Source organism: Stigmatopora nigra, chromosome 1 (genome assembly GCF_051989575.1).
Source record: "Stigmatopora nigra isolate UIUO_SnigA chromosome 1, RoL_Snig_1.1, whole genome shotgun sequence".
Classification (NCBI taxonomy): Eukaryota; Metazoa; Chordata; class Actinopteri; order Syngnathiformes; family Syngnathidae; genus Stigmatopora; species Stigmatopora nigra.
The window spans coordinates 3,287,293-3,306,959 of NC_135508.1; the positions used below are offsets into that span (position 1 = coordinate 3,287,293).

Consider the following 19,667-nt stretch of genomic DNA (forward strand, 5'->3'; position numbering starts at 1 on the left):
ATCTATATCTATATCTATATCTATATCTATATCTATATCTATATCTATATCTATATCTATATCTATATCTATATCTATATCTATATCTATATCTATATCTATATATATATATATATATATATATATATATATATATATATATATATATATATATATATATATATATATATATATATATATATATATATATATATATATATATATATATATATATATATATATATATATATATATATATATATATATATATATATATATATATATATATATATATATATATATATATATATATATATATAAATATATATTATATGTTTATATTACCTGCATTGTCATTTTATTTTGAAATAGTCACAGTAGCATTGTGTCCTGCTTGAAAAAACTCCCTTCACTCCGCTGGCTTCCCATTGGCTGTCTCTCCACAACAACATTTTTTTGAGTGGTTATACACAAATTATTTTCTCTCATTTTTTTTGGGGGTTTCTCATATCTTTCATACAAAATTCTTAAATTTTTAAGGGTTTATTACAGACAAACTACGGCCCGTGGGCCACATCCAGCCCGCTAGGCCTTTTAATCTGGCCCGCCGACGCTGTCCAAATAATTACATTTGAATATTTCTTAAAACATTCCTTTTTACTTGACTTTGTACTTTCTACTTTAATGATAAGTGATGAGTATGTTAATACTTTAGTCCCTTTTTTTCTGTTTATGTTTCATATGTACTGTTAACGGATGCACTTTTTTATATGCATCGTATCTTGTGCTGACCTGGCCCATCTGTCAAATTTTTAAAATCAATCTGGCCCCCGGGCCCAAAAGTTTGCCCACCCCTGGTTTAGTAAATAGTTTTTTGGAGGACCATGTAACGAATGAGAGAATTTACATACTTAATACTGCACTATACATGAAAAATCAAAGTTTTGAAGCAAATTCTAGCATTTCAACGACATTGAACTATGATTATTTACTCCAAGCCCTTGTAAGCATTCTTTTAAATAAAATAAAAAATAAAATTGATCAGTACTCGTAGCATATTGTCTAAAAACTATACCTGGCTTACTCACTTAATCATGATAAAATCCTGCAGTTGAGCCGAGATGCCAAGAAACTTGCAGTGATTGGTGATATAGCTGATATTTGTCAGTATTACTTTTTTTTTATAGGTTTCTCCCACTTCAAAGTCCTGAAAAAGATGTTAAACGATATAACCACAGTGCTTTAAAAATACCTTGGTGATTTTATTGATTTTATACTATACCTTGAATAGGATGACTTCTGGCTTACTGGTAAAAGAGGGTCCCTTTATTTGTTTTCCTCCGCCTTTTTTAGGCGTTACTCGACGCTTTGGGCAAACCACTGCAGGTTCTCCTTTGACATCTGGTGGTGTAAATGTTTTCTTCACATTCAAAGGGAGCTGAAAGTACACAAGAATGAAATGGGTGGTGAAATGTTACTTATTGTAGGTTTGCCACCCCTGTTTGAATGTGAAAAGCGTATTTTCACGACTATAAGGCGCACCGCATTATAAGGCGCACCCTCAATGAATGACATTCTTCCATATATAAGGCGCACTGTATTATAAGGCGCACTGCACTGTATTATAAGGTGCACTGTATTATAAGGCGCACTGTATTATAAGGCGCACTGTCTATTTTGGAGAAAATTTAAGACTTTTAAGTGCGCCTTATAGTCGTGAAAATACGGTACCTTTTAATTTTGAACCATTTATTTTGACTTTCCGTTGGGACTAATGCAGTAAGGTACTTTTTTGATGGAGTTTGTGAAAAAAATATTTGTGCTGGTTTAATTTTTGTTAAATATTTCACAAATAAAGCTGTACACAGACTTTTTAACATTCATTTCAAGTAGTTAGACCAGGGGTGGGCAAACTTTTCAGCCCGGGGGCTACATTGACTTTAAATTTTTGACAGATGTGTGGAGTCAGCACAAGATATGATACAAATAAAAAAGTGCATCCGTTAACAGTAGATATGAAATATAAACAGATAAAGAGGACTCAAGTATTAACATACTCATCACTCATTATTAAAGTGAAAAGTAGAAAGTACAAAGTCAAGTAAAAAGGAATGTATTATGAAATATTAAAATGTCATTTAAAAAAAAGATGGAAGGGCTGTAAAACACACAAAAAAACAAATATGAGTGGACACAGCTACTGCCACTGGCTTCCGCCTGATGGCGCCATCTTGGATTAAAAAAAATTATTTGGACAACGTCGGCGGGCCGGATTAAAAAACCTAACGGGCCTGTATGTGGCCCGCGGGCCATAGTTTGCCTATCCCTGAGTTAGAGTAAGAAATATGAAAAAAGTGATGTTTTCATCTATTTGGAGACATTATTAAAATAGCAGTATTTGATCATCTAGCCGCCATTAATGTATCAATTCACATGGCAGGCATCTAACGGCGCGCTGATCTATTACCCGTCATTAACGATGCCGAGACGGTGCTTTGATGAGGGTACGAGTCGGGTCTGTAAGATCACTTACACTCCACTTGCCGCCCCGGCTTGGGCCTCGGAGCTTCACGGTGGCTCGCTTCGAGGCATCAAAGGCACCAGCAAAATGAGAAGTGATGCCTGTCGCCCTATATTTCATGTGTGGGTTGTTGGATGAGCTGGAGAGCCAATACACCTCTGTAGAAGCCAGCTCAAAGTTACACTGTGCTTAGTGGCTTAAAGCTGCCTTTGAGCAAAGCAATTCATCCTGTAGGCCAGCCCGGTATGGTTCAACATGCTTATAAAATTCTGGGAGGTCATTTTGAGGATTTTTTCTTACAAATTTTACATGAACTTTTGGAAATTAGTTCGGAAAATATGGGTGTAAAAGCTGAGGGTCTCAGTTATAGGCAGAAATTCTGTTGGTCGGGTTTTTTTTGAGTTTTTGTTTTAGGTTGGGGTTTAAAATGCAAGCTGTTGTCGTCATGAGTGGAGGACTTGTTTTTTTAGTGCTTTTTTTGGGTCTACTTAAATAGAAATCAGTGGGTTTTCTATTTTAGGAAGCACCATTATGTGCATTTCTTGGATGCTAAAATATATTAAAAAAGGGGGAATTTATTGAAACTACTGTATTTATTTGAGTATAATGTGCAAGATTTTGTACCAAAAAACGCTAACAAAGTTTGTGGCCTATTAGCAAGGACCAATATCACGATACATGTGATATGCAAACTTTCTGGATGCCACAATTTATAAAAAAACATGGGGAAGTTATTCAAATTACCGTATTTATTCGAATATAATGCGCAAAATTTTCTAACTAAAAACTGAAGCAAAGTTCGGGTCCTTTTGGCAAGGACCGATAGCACAGTGCCTTAAATATGCATGTTTTCTGGATGCCATATTAAAAAACAAACAAACAAACAAACATTGGGCGTTATTGAAATTACTGTATTTATTCGAATATAATGCGCAATTTTTTTAAACCAAAAAACTGAAGGAAATTTGGCTCCCTTTGGCAAGGACCGATAGCACGATGCCTTTAATATGCATATTTTCTGGATCCCACAATATATAAAAAAAACATGGGGGCCTTATTTAAACTAACCTATTTATTCGAATATAACGCGCAAAATTTTGTACCAAAAAACTGAAGAAAATTTTGAATCCTTTCAGCAAGGACCAATAGCACGATACCTATAATATGCGTATTTCACGCATCCCAAAATATATTTAAAAAAAACTTGGAGGGTTATTTAAAACTACTGCTTTTATTCAAATATAATGTGCAAAATTTTGTACCAAAAAACTGAATTAAAGTTTGGGTCCTTTTGGCAAAGATCAATTCCACAATGCCTTTAATATTTGCATTTACATATTTTATATATCAAAAAACATGGGAAAGTTATTTAAACTACTGTATTTATTAGAATATAATGTGCAAAATTTTGTACCAAAAAATTTAAGCAAAATTCGGGTCCTTTTAGCAAGGACCAATGCCATAATGCCTTCAATATGTGCATTTTGTGGATGCTACAATATATACCAAAAACATGGGGACGTTATTTAAACTACACTACTTATTGGGGTATAATGCGCAAGATTTTGCACCAAAAAACTGAAACAAAATTCAAGTGCGCCTTATACACAAAGTCTTTGCTTTTATGACCAAATCCCAAGCCCTCAGCCAGTGAAAAAATGCTCTCCTCATTATAATGCAGGACGTAAAACCTGTCATTGTCCGCCAGAGGGCGATACTCTACGTTCTGTTACAAAAGCCAGCCCTCTCCAAATAGCCTTCGGCAGGTTTAAAGGGTAAAATGGGTAAAAAATAAAGTGTTTCTAGGGAAACACATTTGCCAATTACTAGTACCGGTGACAATCTTTGGCGTGAACTGAGAAAAACTGAAAAAAATAACGTATAACAATTTTTAAACACAAATTCCGGGTGCGCATTATACATGGATGTACGTAATGCTCGAATAAAAACAGTACTAAATGCTTTTAGCATCAATGCAAGCAAGCACGTGTGATTGACAGCTAGCTTGGACACGCTCACACAATACTCGAACTGAGAGGACAATGCATTCATTTTTTAACTCAACTCAACTTCATCAGTGTTGTTAATAACCGTCTTTCCTTCCCCCAAATGAAACAATTTAATTATTCGACCTTAGGTCGTTGATAGGCAGGATTTTGTAAGTGTCTGCGCCCCGTCTGCGTTGTAAAATTCATGAATGGTTCTTTCAATTGGTTCATTTTTACTGGTTTCTGGTCCTTTTTTTTAGGAATTTGGAATCTTACTCAATCACGGGAGTACAAAAATACATTTTTAGTATTGCAGATTTACAAAAAAACCCGTATTTTAGACATAAATAAATAGGTATTGAATAAGTTAATTAATAAATAAGTGTTGGTGAAATATATTATGATTCGACCGGAGGTCGTTGATAGGCAGGATTCTGTAAGTGTCTGCGCCCGTCTGCGTCGTAAAATTCATCAATGGTTCTTTCAATTGGTTCATTTTTGGAATTTGGAATCTTACCCAATCACGGGAGTACAAAAATCTATTTTTAATATTGCAGATTTACAAAAAATAGTTACAAAAATATTTGTCTACGTAATTCTACGCGATTTTCCCGCAAAAAAAAGCATACGATGAAAATAGTCACAAAAATAAAATAAAAAACCTTCGGTCGATTATGCTTACTATGTTACCTTTATTTTAACTATTTTAACTTGACATTACTGGACCTTTTTAACGCAATAAACACCACATTGTACTGCTATTATTTCGGATTACGCTACAGCGAAACCCTCAATTTTTTTCCCATTGTTTTTGATTGTTTTACCTTGTAACTTTGGTCCCACAGTCCACAAAACTCAGGTTCCTCCAGGCTATCAGGGAGGCTCAGATGCTGCATTTCCTTTTCGATAATATCTTCTTGGAACTCGGAATCCGACGAAGAGCCACTCGCACTTAAATTTCTTAACTGACGGAAGAAACAAAAAAAATTTCAGTCTTTTTGCTATGATTTCACACAAGTTGCATCAGTCATTATCAAATCCTTCTTACTGTAGTTTCTCTCTCAGTGCCTGATGGGTGTACTGAATCCAGGTAACGTAACAGTCTGTCTCTTATCCTGCCTGGGGAAAGAATTTTTTGACCAGTTTTGGTTTTTGGCGGTGGTTCTTGCTGGGATTTTCTATTCTTCACCAGGTGTTCCTCAAGGAGTTTGTCTACAATTTCTACTCTCCTTGCTTTCTGTTTTTCCTTGAATTCCCTGCGGGATTATACAGAAATTGGGGTCATGTGTACCTTAATACACAGCGAGAGAAAACACCTACACATGGTTCCATAATGTGGGATTTAAGAACATGTGTGTAGGAGAGCGACAGAGAAGGAAAATCGGAAGTGGATTAGGGCCATTGAAAAAAAATGGTGGACAATAGTCTGACGTTAAAGGCAGAATTCTGAGAATCAAATCAGAATTTATGAGTTCAAATCAGGATTTTGTACTGGTGTACTTTTGGCGAACTTGGCTAAGGCAACATAGCTATACTGCATTGTTTTGTTTCCAATGTGATTGACTTGGATAGCTTTCCCGCGTGCTAAGTAATTAAATGAAGTATATTTTACTGCAGTTTAGCCCCCAAAACATGACAATTTTGTTGGTCACATGACATTTATCACTTGTTCAAAGCAGCCTTGAAGAGAATACAGTGTTCCCTGCTACTTCGCACTTCAACCACCGCGGATTCAGAGCTTTGCGTTTTTTTGGGGGGGAAAAAAAATACAAATATTACATTGAGACAACATATTTTACGTTTTTTTTTTGTTATAACATGAATTTCACTCTTTACCTGTATTCTATATGGTGTACTGTATACAAGGGCGTAAAATAAATAAATAAATAATTTAAAAAAATATATATTTACATATAGTTTAAGAACAAATAAAGTGTTGGATTTAGTTTTTTTTTACCCACATCCAACAGGACTCTAAACTTGCGGTAGCACGACACAATCCCTTCTGTGTAATAACTGTAAAAAAATAATCTGTAAAAAAACTATGGTTTGTGACTGAGCGAAGTCCAATGAAAATAATGACCGTATTTTGCCGTTTAATATACTCGACTGGGTATATTAAATGATTTTTTGTTTGTTTTTGAGCCTCACGTTTGAGCGCCATTTAATATACCCCTGCCGTTTATGATATCCAGGTATATTAAACGGAGGGTGGGAGGGGGGGGGGGTGTTATACTAAACAGCAAAATACATTAAGTGAAGTAATGGGTATTTAAAGTCAGAATTCTGAAAATACAGTACATTTCTGAAAAATGAAGTATTAAAATGAAAATCTTGTTTTTTCCAGTGGCCCTAATCGTCTTCCGTGTAGAAAGTAGCAGTCTAATATTGTGCCAGATATTGTTTCTAAAAAGTGAAAAATGAACTTTCACCTAAATAAATCCTAATTACCGTATTTTCACGACTATAAGGCGCACTTAGAAGTCTTGAGTTTTCTCCAAAATAGACAGTGCGCCTTATAATACAGTGCGCCTTATATTCGGGAAAAAGAGAAAACCAAAAACGAAAAACCACCACTGTCGGATATTAAAAAAACACAAATGCCTGAACTGAAACAATACTGTTAAATATGCAGATGCCATCTTAGTCAACAAAATCTTCCATCATATAGCTCCTCCCCCACTGCAAGATTTTATACAAAAAAATCCAAAACATCAACAATGGCTGGCTCTAGAGGTGACTGTGTAATTACCGTATTTTCACGACTATAAGGCGCACTTAGTCTTAAATTTTCTCAAAAATAGACAGTGCACCTTATAATTCAGTGCGCCTTAAAATACAGAGCGCCTTATAATACATTGCGTCTTATATATGGAAAAATGTCATTCAATGAGGGTGCGCCTTATAATGCGGTGCGCCTTATAGTCGTGAAAATACGATAGTTATTATCATGGTGTGTATTTATTTGTTACTTGGACAGTTTGTGGAAATTGTGTGACAGGAAAAGAGTCCTGTTTTTCTAAACTCTCAAGAGAACAAGATTGGCAGGAGAGGACTTACTCTTGCTTTCGTTTCAATTCCTCGTCTCGTTTTTGTTGGTATATGTGCCTGGTGCTGTTGATGCCTTGGGCATGCATGGCTTCTTTCAGACGTTTTTCTTGCCGTTCTTTCTTTAGGGAGTTTGCTTGGGCTCGGCTTTGTCTGACGCGCAAGTTTTCCTAAAGAAATAGCATAAGCAACATAAAAAACAAATTGGGATATGCATACAGACATTTTATGGGTAAAACCTTATTTCTTTTGTACCAAAGTTTGGACCATCAATGAGATGGAGGAGTTTAATTTAAAAAAAAATGGAATTACAAACGTTCCCAAAAGGTTTTCATTAAACCAGGGGTGTCAAACGTGCGGCCCACGAGCCAGAATTGGCTTAAAATAACAAAAGATCACCAGGAAAGCCCCAAACAAACTAGAGGAATCTGGAAAAGTCCCTCAAAATGAATAGGAAATTGATCCCAAAATGTATCAGAAGCGACCTGTAGGTACCGAAAAATGGAAATGGAAAAAAAGTGATACAAAAGGAACTCTGCTATTGACCAGGATATGAGTCAAATCCACTTACCGTATTTTAACGTGTAAGGCTCGACACAACAACTCCATCTATGGTTTTCTGTGCTAATTTTAGCAGCTAAGAATGATCATGCTAACAGTAGCAGCTAAGAATGGTAATGCTAACAGTAGCAGCAACAATTGAACCAATAAACATAGCTGACTTTATAAAATGAACCTCGTTGTTGGCAGGATTCGAACCTACGAGGGGAGACCCCAATGGATTTCTAGTCCATCGCCTTAACCACTCAGCCACAACAACTCCAACTGCCATTAATCGGGCTAATTTCAACACCTAACAATGATAATGCTAACTTTAGCAGCAAAGATTGAACCAATAAACATAGCTTACTTCACAAAAGTCACTTCGTTGTTGGGAGGATTTGAACCTACGAGGGGAGACCCCAAAGGATTTCAAGTTCATCGCCTCAACCACTCGACCACAACAACTACATCTGTACTGTACAATGCTAATTTTAGCGGCTAAGAATGATAATGCTATCATTAGCAGCAACAATTGAATCAAAAACATAGCTTACTTCACAAAAGTCACTTCGTTGTTGGCAGGATTTGAACCTACGAGGGGAGTCCCCAATGGATTTCAAATCCATCGCCTTAACCACTCGGCCACAACAACTACATCTATGTAATCCCGTGCTAATTTCAGGACCTAACAATGATCATGCTAACATTAACAGCAACAGTTGAAACAATAAACACAGTTAAGTTTACAAATTGACCTTCGTTGTTGGCAGGATTCGAACCTACGAGGGGAGACCCCAATGGATTTCTAGTCCATCGCCTTAACCACTCAGCCACAACAACTCCATCTACAGGTGCAAGTGCTAATTTCAGCACCTAACAATGATAATGCTAACATTAGCAGCAACAATTGAACCAATAAACCATGCTAACTTTTCAAAATGTACTTCGTTGTTGGCAGGATTCGAACCTACGAGGGGAGACCCCAATGGATTTCTAGTCCATCACCTTAACCACTCGGCCACAACAACTCCATCTACAGTTTAAAGCGCTAATTTCAGCACCTAACAATGATAATGCTAACATTAGCAGCAACAATTGAACCAATAAACATAGCTTACTTTACAAAATGCACTCCGTTGTTGGCAGGATTCGAACCTGCGAGGGGAGACCCCAATGGATTTCAAGTCCATCGCCTTAACCACTCGGCCACAACAACTCTATCTATGGGCTTCCGTGCTAATTTCAGCACCTAACAATGATCATGCTAACATTAGCAGCAACAAATGAACCAATAAACATAGCTTACTTTACAAAAGTACCCCATTGTTGGCAGGATTCGAACCTGCGAGGGGAGACGCCAATGGATTTCTAGTCCATCGCCTTAACCACTCAGCCACAACAACTACATCTGTCCTGTATAGTGCTAATTTTAGCAGCTAAGAATGATAATGCTAACATTAACAGCAACAGTTGAACCAATAAACACAGTTAACCTTACAAAATTCTCACCGTTGTTGGCAGGATTCGAACCTACGAGGGGAGACCCCAATGGATTTCTAGTCCATCGCCTTAACCACTCGGCCACAACAACTCAATCGATAAGCCCTTGTGCTAATTTCAGCACCTAACAATGATAATGCTTACATTAACAGCAATACTTGAACCAATAAACACTGCTAACTTTAGGAAACATAGTATTTTCACGACTATAAGGCGCATTTAGAAATCTGAAATTTCCTCCAAAATAGACAAGGCGCCTTATAATCCAGTGTGCTTTATATATGGAAAAAAAATTAAAATGTGTCATTCATTGAGGGTGCGCCTTATAGTGCAGTCCACCTTAAAGTTGTGAAAATACAGTAAACTAGCTGTGGATGCTTATCTTTCAGTGTCATTAAGTGAACTTTTTGGAGTAAAACTAAACTGGTCCAGCCCACATAATATCGAGTTGGCATGAATGCAACCCGTAAACCAAATTGATTAATTCTAAATTAAGAGTACCGTATTTTCACGACTATAAGGCGCACTTAAAAGTCTTAAATTTTCTCCAAAATAGACAGTGCGTCATATATATGGAAAAATAGAAAACCAAAAACGAAAAACCACCACTGTCGGATATTAAAAAAACACAAACGCCTGAAGTGGAAGAATACTGTTAAATATGCAGATGCTATCTTAGTTTACAAAATCTTCCATCATATAGCTCCTCCCCCACTACAAGATTTTATAAAAAAAATCCAAAACATCAACAATGGCTGGCTCTAGAGGTGTGTAGTTAGTGAGTGCTTCATACCTGGAAGTCAATAGCCATAAACGTATTTTCACGACTATAAGGCGCACTTAAAAGTCTTACATTTTCCCCAAAATAGACAGTGCGCCTTATAATACAGTGCGCCTTATAATACAGAGCGCCTTATAATACAGTGCGCCTTATATATGGAATAAATGTCATTCATTGAGGGTGCGCCTTATAATGCGGTGCGCCTTATAGTCGTGAACATACGGTATTTTCTTCTATAATTTTTTTTAACTCAAGGACCAGACCTTTGTTAAGTTATTGGGGTGGTTTTAAGGATTTTGGGGGTGCTTACTTGTGTTGCTTCAATGTTGGATTTGAGCAATTTAACAGCTTGTATTCTCTTTTGCATTGACTCTCTCTTCTTCTGCTCTCGCTCAGTCTCTTGCTGCTGCATCCTAAATGAAGAGGACAGCCACAAGGGTAATGCAAATACACCACCACGTCCCCCATGTCCTTCATACCAGAAGGTGGCAAGCTAGCAGTACAGACTCCTCTCTATTCCTACCGATTTTCAATTACCTTCTGATGGTTTCCTTCAAGTACTTTGCCCCTTTTTCGCGGTTTGCTCCAACATCTTCAGATTTTTTCTGGCTCGGAATAACTGGTTTCTCTGGCATTTCGACAGTTTTCCTGTTACAACATGCATGTATATAACTTTGCAGTTTTATTTTTACCTTCCACTATATTTTATTATGTATACATCAGTAGGACTTTATTACAGAAAGCATACTATATATATATGTGTATAAATACACTAGATAAACATATACTCCTGTGCCAAATCTATATTTTAAAATATTTTTTCCTCTCCAGGGTGCGACTTATAGAACGAAAAATACTGTATGACTATCCATATCTGGAAACTAATTCAAATTCTATTATTAGTGCTAGAATACTATATAATTCCAGTATTAATACTATAATTAGCAATAGTACTAATACTAGAAAAGTATCAGTACCAGATATTTCGAGTCGTACCCTTAAAATTGCCTTAAAACCGTTGAATTTAACAATTTCTCTCGTATAAGCCGCTCCTTGATTCACAATTTTCACCTAAATATTCCTGGTTTTTAGGGAGTACAACTGTGTTACTTTGAAGGGAAAATCTTAAGAAAAATCATCGCACGTGGTATTTCTGAGTTACTGTATCAATCATCTACTAGATTGGACATTCCTAAAAGGTGTTGCCGGCACGTAGACAAATTAAAAAACAAAGTCATGTGACGAGTACAACCAGGAAGTTTGTCAATAGCGGTCTAGTTTGTCATTCATAGCTAAGATGGAGGCGCCTTGAGTAAGTTAGTTTTTTCACATTTTATGCAAGATACAGTTTATATTTTTCCTTAATTTCATTCATAGATGTCAAAATAAATGTCTTGCGTTATGGCGTTTTATCCTTGTTACCTTACAGTTCCGTGTATGTCAAGTCTAATTTATGCGCATATAAGCCGTACCCTGGATTCAGTCATTATTTTGAGCGACAAAAAGTGAGTGATGGATCCTATAGAGCCAAAATGAGTGAAGGTACCAACTTTTTGAGCTGTTGTGTCTTTCGTTGCAACATTTGACTGTTGTTTTTCTCCTGCTCCAGCCTTTTCACTGCATTCTGGGCTCTGTGGACTTGGAAGATTTGTTCCTCCTTTTGCACCTCGTGCCTTAGCACAGAGAATTTGCCAATCTCCAACTCAAACTGTTTCAGTTGTAATCTGAATGTCGGAAAAAAATATGTTCAAACAGCTTTTGTTTACACCCAAGATTGGAAAAGTTACACAACAAAAGAATAGCTATAATAACTACGTATCATTTTGTTTTTGCTTCTTTATAACCGTGTCCGACATTAAACAGTGTTTACGTGCAGGGTTGCTAACAGTTAATCCCATCAAGCCAAAAGGATTTCTTTCCTCCTGGGAGAAATGTTATTCCAAACATTCCAAAGAGTATAACAATTCCCCAAATTGTAAGACCGGATTTTTTTTTTAAATCTTGTCAATACCTAATTAGGCAAGGTGGATGGTTTGATATTTTGAAAAAACAAACTGATGTACATACACTAAGTTCAGCAGTGGAATACATTAACATCTTTGCCACGGTTATCGCACAAGAAGGTTCAAATTTAGTTAGATTAAAACTTAAGTGTGTGAGTAGGTGGTGAATTAGAACAATTAAAACAATATTTTTCTAGTGTAATATCCTGTTTTTTCTTCTTTTTCTGAGGGTGGGAACAAATCCATTTGTATTTAGTTATTTTCTACGGGGAAAAATGCTTTGAGATACGAGTATAAATTGACATACGAGCTCGGTCCCCTTAACGCATTAGGGCTCGTATCTCAAGGTACTACTGTAGTGTTTTTTTTAATCCTACCAATACCTAATTAGGCGAAATGGATGGTTTGATATTTCTAAAAAACAAACTGAGGTAAACTCAATTCTACGGTGGAATACATTAACATCGCAAGAAGGTTCAAATTTAGTAAAATTAAAACTTAAGTGTGTGTATAGTAATGTAAGTGGTGAATTAGAACAATAAAAAACATGTTTTTCAATTGTAATATCCTGTTTTTTGTGTTTTTTCTGTGGGTAAGAACAAATCAATTTGTATTTAGTTATTTTCTACGAGAAAAAATGCTTTGAGATACAAGTATAAATTGACATATGAGCTAGGTCCCGTAACGCATTAGGGCTCGTATCTCAAGGTACAACAGGCGTGTTTTTTCAAAATCCTATCAACACCTAATTAGGCGAAATGGATGGTTTGATATTTTTAAAAAACAACAAATCTACGGTGGAATACATTAACATCTCAAGAAGGTTCAAATTAATATTTAAATGTTAAGAAGATTCCAATTTAGTAAAATCAAAACTTAAATGTGTGTATAGTAATGTGAGTAAGTGGTGAATTAGAACAATTAAAAAAATATTTTTCTATTGTAATATACTGATTTTGGAGTTTTTTCTGAGAATCGGAACGAATCAATTTGTATTTAGTTATTTTCTACGCGCAAAAAAATACTTGGAGATAAGAATATATAACTTGACATACGCATTAAGCTCGTATCTCAAGGTACTACTGTAATGTCGTGATCAGTATGTTTACATAAGAAACAAAACATCTTTTTTAAGGTTCCTCTATTTTTATGACTCCATCTGTGGTGGCACCCACCGACTGTTCGTAACAGTGGTTAAATTCATCTCTGCCAAAATCCCATTTTCCCAAAGGGAGACTCACTCTTGTTGCCTCAGCTCACTGTCGGTATTGGCTTCAATTTCTTCTTCTCTCTGCAACTCGTAGCAAACGTTCTTATGCTGAGCCCGTAAACGAATCACAGCCACGCTGTAGAAAACATGTTTGAATGTCATGTGACATTCTACGATTATAAACAATAATCCTCAAAATTTTAATGTCATCATTTGGGATGAACTGACTTGTTTTCTGCTGCTTTCTGCTGTCGTATTTCTCGTTCTAAGACATCCCGTTGCTCAAGTAGAGTTTCGATGCTCTGACGTAAGACGTTGAGGTCCTCTCTAGAAATGGAAATAAATATGAGACTAGACAGACAGCTTGCAAGTGTTGACAGAGAGAGAGATAGCAAGATTCGGAAAAAAAGCCAATCGGAAGCATTCAATTCTAGGATTGTACAATATATAAATAGAGGATCACGGAAAAAAAGCCAATCGGAAGCATTCAATTCTAGGATTGTACAATATATAAATAGAGGATCAGTGCAGAAAATGTCTTCAGATGGTCATGAAAAGAAAATGATGACAAATGGTATGTGATAAAAGCCTTACTATGAAGACCCGAATAATAGTAAGCACTGGAATAATAGTAGGGAGTGGAAAATTCCAAAAATAATGAGTATTAGTAGGCACGAGATGATTAGTGTCTAAACAGATTCGATGCATAGAATTAAAGCTATGATGGAATATTTATTATAAAATCATAACAAGGACAATCATTATTATTTTAATCAACAGTTTACTAGAAGCATGAAACAAAATACTATGTTTAAATTCCATAATTAGCTACAAATTAAAGTCATGATGATCGATTACATACTGCAAGACAACGGATAATCGTGTTGCAAAGTTGTATTACAGTTGCAAATAATTGCTGCAATGAATTGCGTATAACGTAACTCTCGTATATATAAGGCCTACCAATACATTGTAATTATGTATATTGCAACTCTACTAGTGGCAATTGCACGTTCTCAGTAGTACTAGTACTACGTTAGTAAAAACAGCACGTGTGCTTTACACGTAGAAAGTTAATGACGTAGAACAATGTTGCTGCTGCACGGATTTAATTGAGGCAAAAATTAATCATCGTAGGCACCCCAATAAGAATCGTAGGCAAACACACTCAAAATTAAATTTTAACTAACCTTACACTAAACTTAATTCTGATTTTGTATTAAAGTTTGATACCTTTATTCTCCCCGGTTGGCTCTATTGGCCCCGCCTCTACCCTGACTTTCAGATGCAACCTATCGAGGGTTGTTTCCTTTTGTTTTCCCTTCAAAATATTCCGAAAATGATGCACACAAATATCCTCACAATAGGATAACGCATAACCACTTGCCAACGAGAAGTAATATATACTCCTCTCGTATTAGCGATCGCTCTACCATTTGCACTGACTAACAGAAATAAAAACACTGAAAAAATGCAATGCTCCGCCCAGTGCTCGTAGATATCTGTTATACACAAAAGAGAAACGGGAAAAAAATGGCTAAAATCATGAACATCTTCTCAAGTCTTGGCCACCTGGCTTTCTCATATCTGGAAATTTGTCTCGTATCTCGAGATAATTATTTCTCGAAATTTTACTCGTATCTCGAATTGCTCGTATGTCGAGGTACCACTGTATTGTAATATTTTCACATGGCCTCAAAAGTACTAGTAGATAATAGATGTCTTTGTATTTTTCTCAGAAATGTGTATGATACATATAATGGGCTTGTTTTGAGCAAATTGGGTAACAGAAGATGAGCAAACCTGGCTTTCAACAAGGAATGCTCCTTCTGTTTCTGGAAGTTGTCCAGCTGGTACAAGTTCCTTCTCAGCTTGAACATCCGTGCTGTCGCTGCAAAAGTCCTCTGCTTCTCGTCGCCAGGTTCAGCTGCAAGGTCATCGTCACTATTTTCCCTTTTCAGAAGGTACAATTTTAAAATTTTAATGGCAACTCTCTCTGAAAAACTTCAATTTTTTTTGGGTTGTGTTCAAAACGACTTACTCGGACAACTCGTCTAGCCATTCTAGATCAGGAAGCTCCTCCCTTTCTTCTTCTTCTATGTCGTCCAATAGAAAATCATCATCGTCCTTGACTTGGGAAACAAATGAATATAGAATGTGAATATATTTTTATATATGCGAGAATGGACTTAGTTATTTTCTATGGGAAAAAATGCTTTGAGATACGAGTATAAATTGACATACGAGCTCGGTCCCGGAACGCATTAAACTCCAAATGAATATGGAATGCTAATATATTTTTTTATATGCGACAATGGACTTAGAGGTTTGCGTTTAGGTTAATATAACCAATGCTTGTAAAGTAGTCATTATTTACCATTAGGTCTATCATTGTCGTTTACATTGTATATTACTGAAAGCAATATTTTAGTTTTAAAAAAAAAAAGCACCAAATGTGCATTCATAAAATCGATGGTAAGTACAAACAAACAATGCTAATGCAATGCTAATTGAAATGCTAAATAAAACAAAATAATGATTTTAAAACGTTCTAAACTTATTGTAAATCCATGTAAATAAAAAATATTTAATCTCTATGACTTCTAAAAAAGTGTAAATAATTGTAGTGAGCCAAAAACAAACAAACAAACAAAAACAAAAACAAATAATAATAATAATAAAAGCGGAAATAAAAGCCAATATATTCAGAAAGTGACCAATCGATCGTTTACTGTAAATCCCTTATTAATAAAACATATTTATTCTTTATGACTTCTAAACTAGTGGAAATAATTATAATGAGCCAAAAAACAAACAAAGACAAACAAAACCAAAATAACCATGTGGAGAAAAGCGGAATTAAAAGCCAATATTTTCAGAAAGTGACCAATCAATGGATGCTATTTTATAAATGTACTATGTTAGCCAATCAAATGCAGCTGTGCTAAACAACAAGCCTTTCCTCCTGACTTTATTAATGACTTCATCATATACAATAATTATTATTAGTATCTCATTCACCTTTATGTCTAGCCAACCAGGAATGAGTATTCTTCAAAAAACAAAAATAAAGTTTTGCTCCAAAATATAACAAGTTGCAAATCTTATTTATTTATTTATTCACTACTTTGTATCTATTTATTTAGTATTATAGTTTGTATACTATTGTTTATTTATTGTATTGTTTATTTGTTAGTTTGTTGTTGTTATTTGGGCACTTTGAGCTGAAACTTTAAATCTCCTTATACTTGTATCATGACAATTAAAGCATTTGATGATATTTAAATGAAGTTTTATACAAGTATCACTCACCATCCGTGTACTCATCAGAGCTAAATTGGTAGGGTGTCGGTTCACAGGTATCAGACGCCGTATCCGAGTCATCGTCCATGTCTTCCATGTTTCCTTCTGAAAGAATAGTTTAGTAGTAGTAATTGGTCAAATAAACTGCAATTGTTTTTGTTTTGGCCATTTCGCCATAACATGAGTTGTTTTAAGGCATGATAATATGAAAATAACAACAAAAAACACGTTGATCAAACAGTTACCTCACTTGGTCTGTTCGTTCTTTAATCCTTACAGATTTTCTCTCTATTTTATAACTGTCTGTCAGTCAAAGAATCCGGAATGTTTGTCTGTTTCCGTGGCAACCCCAGAAGCAGGAAGTCAACAAAGCTCTTGTCTTCAAAGGAAACATGAGAAACTCCTCATTGCTCTTTTGTTGGAATTGAATTGAATGCTTTTGTTGTCATTATACAAGTGTAATGAGATTGAAAGCTATAAAAAGAATAATAAACAAACAAATAAATATATAAGTAGTCCAAGTTATATCAGCAGATTCAGTTTTGTCTGAAGTCTAGGATGAGTTCAATGATTTTGGAGATGTTCAGTGTCAAGTCTCTCGATTCAATAACAAACAAACAAACACATAATGATAAATACATTAGCAATAAATTGTAATAGATGAATAAGTGGTCAACATAATAAATAAGTAGTATGTATATAAGTAGTAGTCAACATGGGTAAATGGTGGTGTTTAGATTTTGAGTTGTTTTTCTATTTTTAGTTTTGTATTGTATTGATAATCATGGGTGTAGATATGTTTTTTTATTTTTAAAAATTATTTATATTTATATATATATATATATATATATATATATATATATATATATATATATATATATATATATATATATATATATATATATATATATATATATATATATATATATATATATATATATATATATATATATATATATATATATATATATATATATATATATATATATATATATATATATATATATATATATATATATATATATATATATATATATATATATATATATATATATATATATATATATATATATATAGATAGATAGATATATATATATATATATATATATATATATAGATATATATAGATATATATAGATATATATATATATATATATAGATATAGATATATATATATATATATATATATATATATATATATATATATATATATATATATATATATATATATATATATATATATTTTTTTTTTTTTTAAATTTATTTATATTTTAATTTTGTAAAAAAAAGCATTTATTGTTGTATCTAAGAACCAATTGTGTCGGAGTAAAAAAAAAGATGAAACATTTTTATCAATATATATATATATTTTTTTTATGGAGGGCATTGTTTTATATCAACAAAAATAAAAATTTTCTGGACTATAAGCCCCACTTTTTTATAGTTTAGCTTTTTTTCTCTCTCAGCCAGTTGTTTTTGATTTTTAGGTTCAAGTTATCTAAAAAAACACTTATGTTAACAGATGTTTTTCTCCATTTTACTGTTATTACTTTAACATATGTTTGTTCTTGTTTTCTAATAAAATAAAATAAATTTCCCTCCTAAAAGTGTGACATTTCATTATGCCTTAATTGCGACTTATAGTCCGAAAAACACTGTAAAATTGTAAGATGAAGAACAATAGGCTAAATAGGCATCAGTTAACATACAATTTTCAGAATATTATTAAAATAAATGTTAAAAAACTGATTTTTGGTGATCAGAGAGGAAAAAATATATAACACTAATTGGCACACACAGTCCAAATAAAAATTCAGTCTTTGTTTCTTTAGTTTGCATCAAATAATGCCTTATCCCCAAAATAGATTGAGAATTTTCAACATAAAAAAAAATCCCCTCCTTTGCTAAAACTGCCAATGTCATACAGCAATGTTATTGCTCCTATTTCTATAGCAACATTCAGCAAAAAACTGTCTGGAAGGGTTCAGAAAGAATGATAAAAGTGTGAGCTATGCAAAATCCTTTGTCACACATGCCAGATACTGTCCCTATCTGATCAAGCTACACTGGAAAAAGACATTGACGTTGCATTCTAGCCAATCACTATTCGAAGGCAAGGGAGTTAGAAAAGAAACCTTAAAATGCCCCCAAAATCACCAGGAAATAACCTGAAAATGAGCAAATAATGACCAACGAACAGGAAGAAACCTGTAAATTCCCCAAAACCAATAGTAAATGATCAAAACTTTACAGAAAATGGCCTTAAGTGACACAAAATTGACTTTGAAATTGATAGTGTCATGTCTTGTAACCAGCTGCTTATGATTTGGTAATCAACTCTTGTCTGTCTATTTAAACCCCGTGTGTTTGTTTTTGTCAGGTGGTCTGCTTTGTTTGTACCATGCCAAGTTGCCATGCTATGCTTCCTGTTCCATGTTCCTCGTTTCTTCATTTTCAGCACTAAATCAAATAATATATGCCAGAAACATGAAGTGTCTATGTAGATAGCTGAAGGCGTCACTAGGAAATTCACAGACCGCCACTGGGCTAACTTATGTACGTACCTTGATATTTTGATATAATTCTGTATCAAAATATATTAAAGTCCTTTTTTCGTGTCTATGTGGATAGCTGAAGGCGTCACTAAGAAATTCACAGACCGCCACTGGGATAACTTATGTATGTACCTCAATATTTTGATATAATTCTGTATCAAAATATTTTAAATTCTTTTTTCGTGTCTATGTAGATAGCTGAAGGCGTCACTAGGAAATTCACAGAGCGCCACTGG

At 34.4% G+C, this 19,667-nt stretch overlaps 1 protein-coding gene and 7 non-coding genes across 8 annotated transcripts in view; all 8 read right to left on the bottom strand.

Annotated features, from left to right (window-relative positions):
- The window catches only part of cfap74 (cilia and flagella associated protein 74), a 73,966-nt gene that overhangs the window by 40,973 nt on the left and 13,326 nt on the right, over window positions 1–19,667 (bottom strand). Inside the window, exons 4-17 of the mRNA XM_077725494.1 lie at window positions 17,122–17,350; window positions 16,886–16,981; window positions 15,615–15,705; window positions 15,377–15,526; window positions 13,802–13,900; window positions 13,605–13,709; window positions 11,911–12,084; window positions 10,898–11,008; window positions 10,671–10,773; window positions 7,549–7,706; window positions 5,537–5,744; window positions 5,313–5,453; window positions 1,262–1,417; window positions 1,068–1,186 (exon numbers count right to left, since the gene is read on the bottom strand). Of these exons, the coding sequence (XP_077581620.1) occupies window positions 1,068–1,186; window positions 1,262–1,417; window positions 5,313–5,453; window positions 5,537–5,744; window positions 7,549–7,706; window positions 10,671–10,773; window positions 10,898–11,008; window positions 11,911–12,084; window positions 13,605–13,709; window positions 13,802–13,900; window positions 15,377–15,526; window positions 15,615–15,705; window positions 16,886–16,973 (1,703 nt within the window). The 5' untranslated portion in view covers window positions 16,974–16,981; window positions 17,122–17,350. The remainder of the gene's footprint in view (window positions 1–1,067; window positions 1,187–1,261; window positions 1,418–5,312; window positions 5,454–5,536; window positions 5,745–7,548; window positions 7,707–10,670; window positions 10,774–10,897; window positions 11,009–11,910; window positions 12,085–13,604; window positions 13,710–13,801; window positions 13,901–15,376; window positions 15,527–15,614; window positions 15,706–16,885; window positions 16,982–17,121; window positions 17,351–19,667) is intronic.
- On the bottom strand, window positions 8,275–8,356 carry trnas-aga (transfer RNA serine (anticodon AGA)). The gene has a single exon. It is a non-coding gene; the product is annotated as a tRNA-Ser (tRNA).
- trnas-uga (transfer RNA serine (anticodon UGA)) lies at window positions 8,650–8,731 on the bottom strand. The gene has a single exon. It is a non-coding gene; the product is annotated as a tRNA-Ser (tRNA).
- Window positions 8,838–8,919, bottom strand: trnas-aga (transfer RNA serine (anticodon AGA)). The gene has a single exon. It is a non-coding gene; the product is annotated as a tRNA-Ser (tRNA).
- On the bottom strand, window positions 9,026–9,107 carry trnas-aga (transfer RNA serine (anticodon AGA)). Its single transcript has one exon. It is a non-coding gene; the product is annotated as a tRNA-Ser (tRNA).
- trnas-uga (transfer RNA serine (anticodon UGA)) lies at window positions 9,214–9,295 on the bottom strand. The gene has a single exon. It is a non-coding gene; the product is annotated as a tRNA-Ser (tRNA).
- trnas-aga (transfer RNA serine (anticodon AGA)) lies at window positions 9,401–9,482 on the bottom strand. Its single transcript has one exon. It is a non-coding gene; the product is annotated as a tRNA-Ser (tRNA).
- Window positions 9,589–9,670, bottom strand: trnas-aga (transfer RNA serine (anticodon AGA)). The gene has a single exon. It is a non-coding gene; the product is annotated as a tRNA-Ser (tRNA).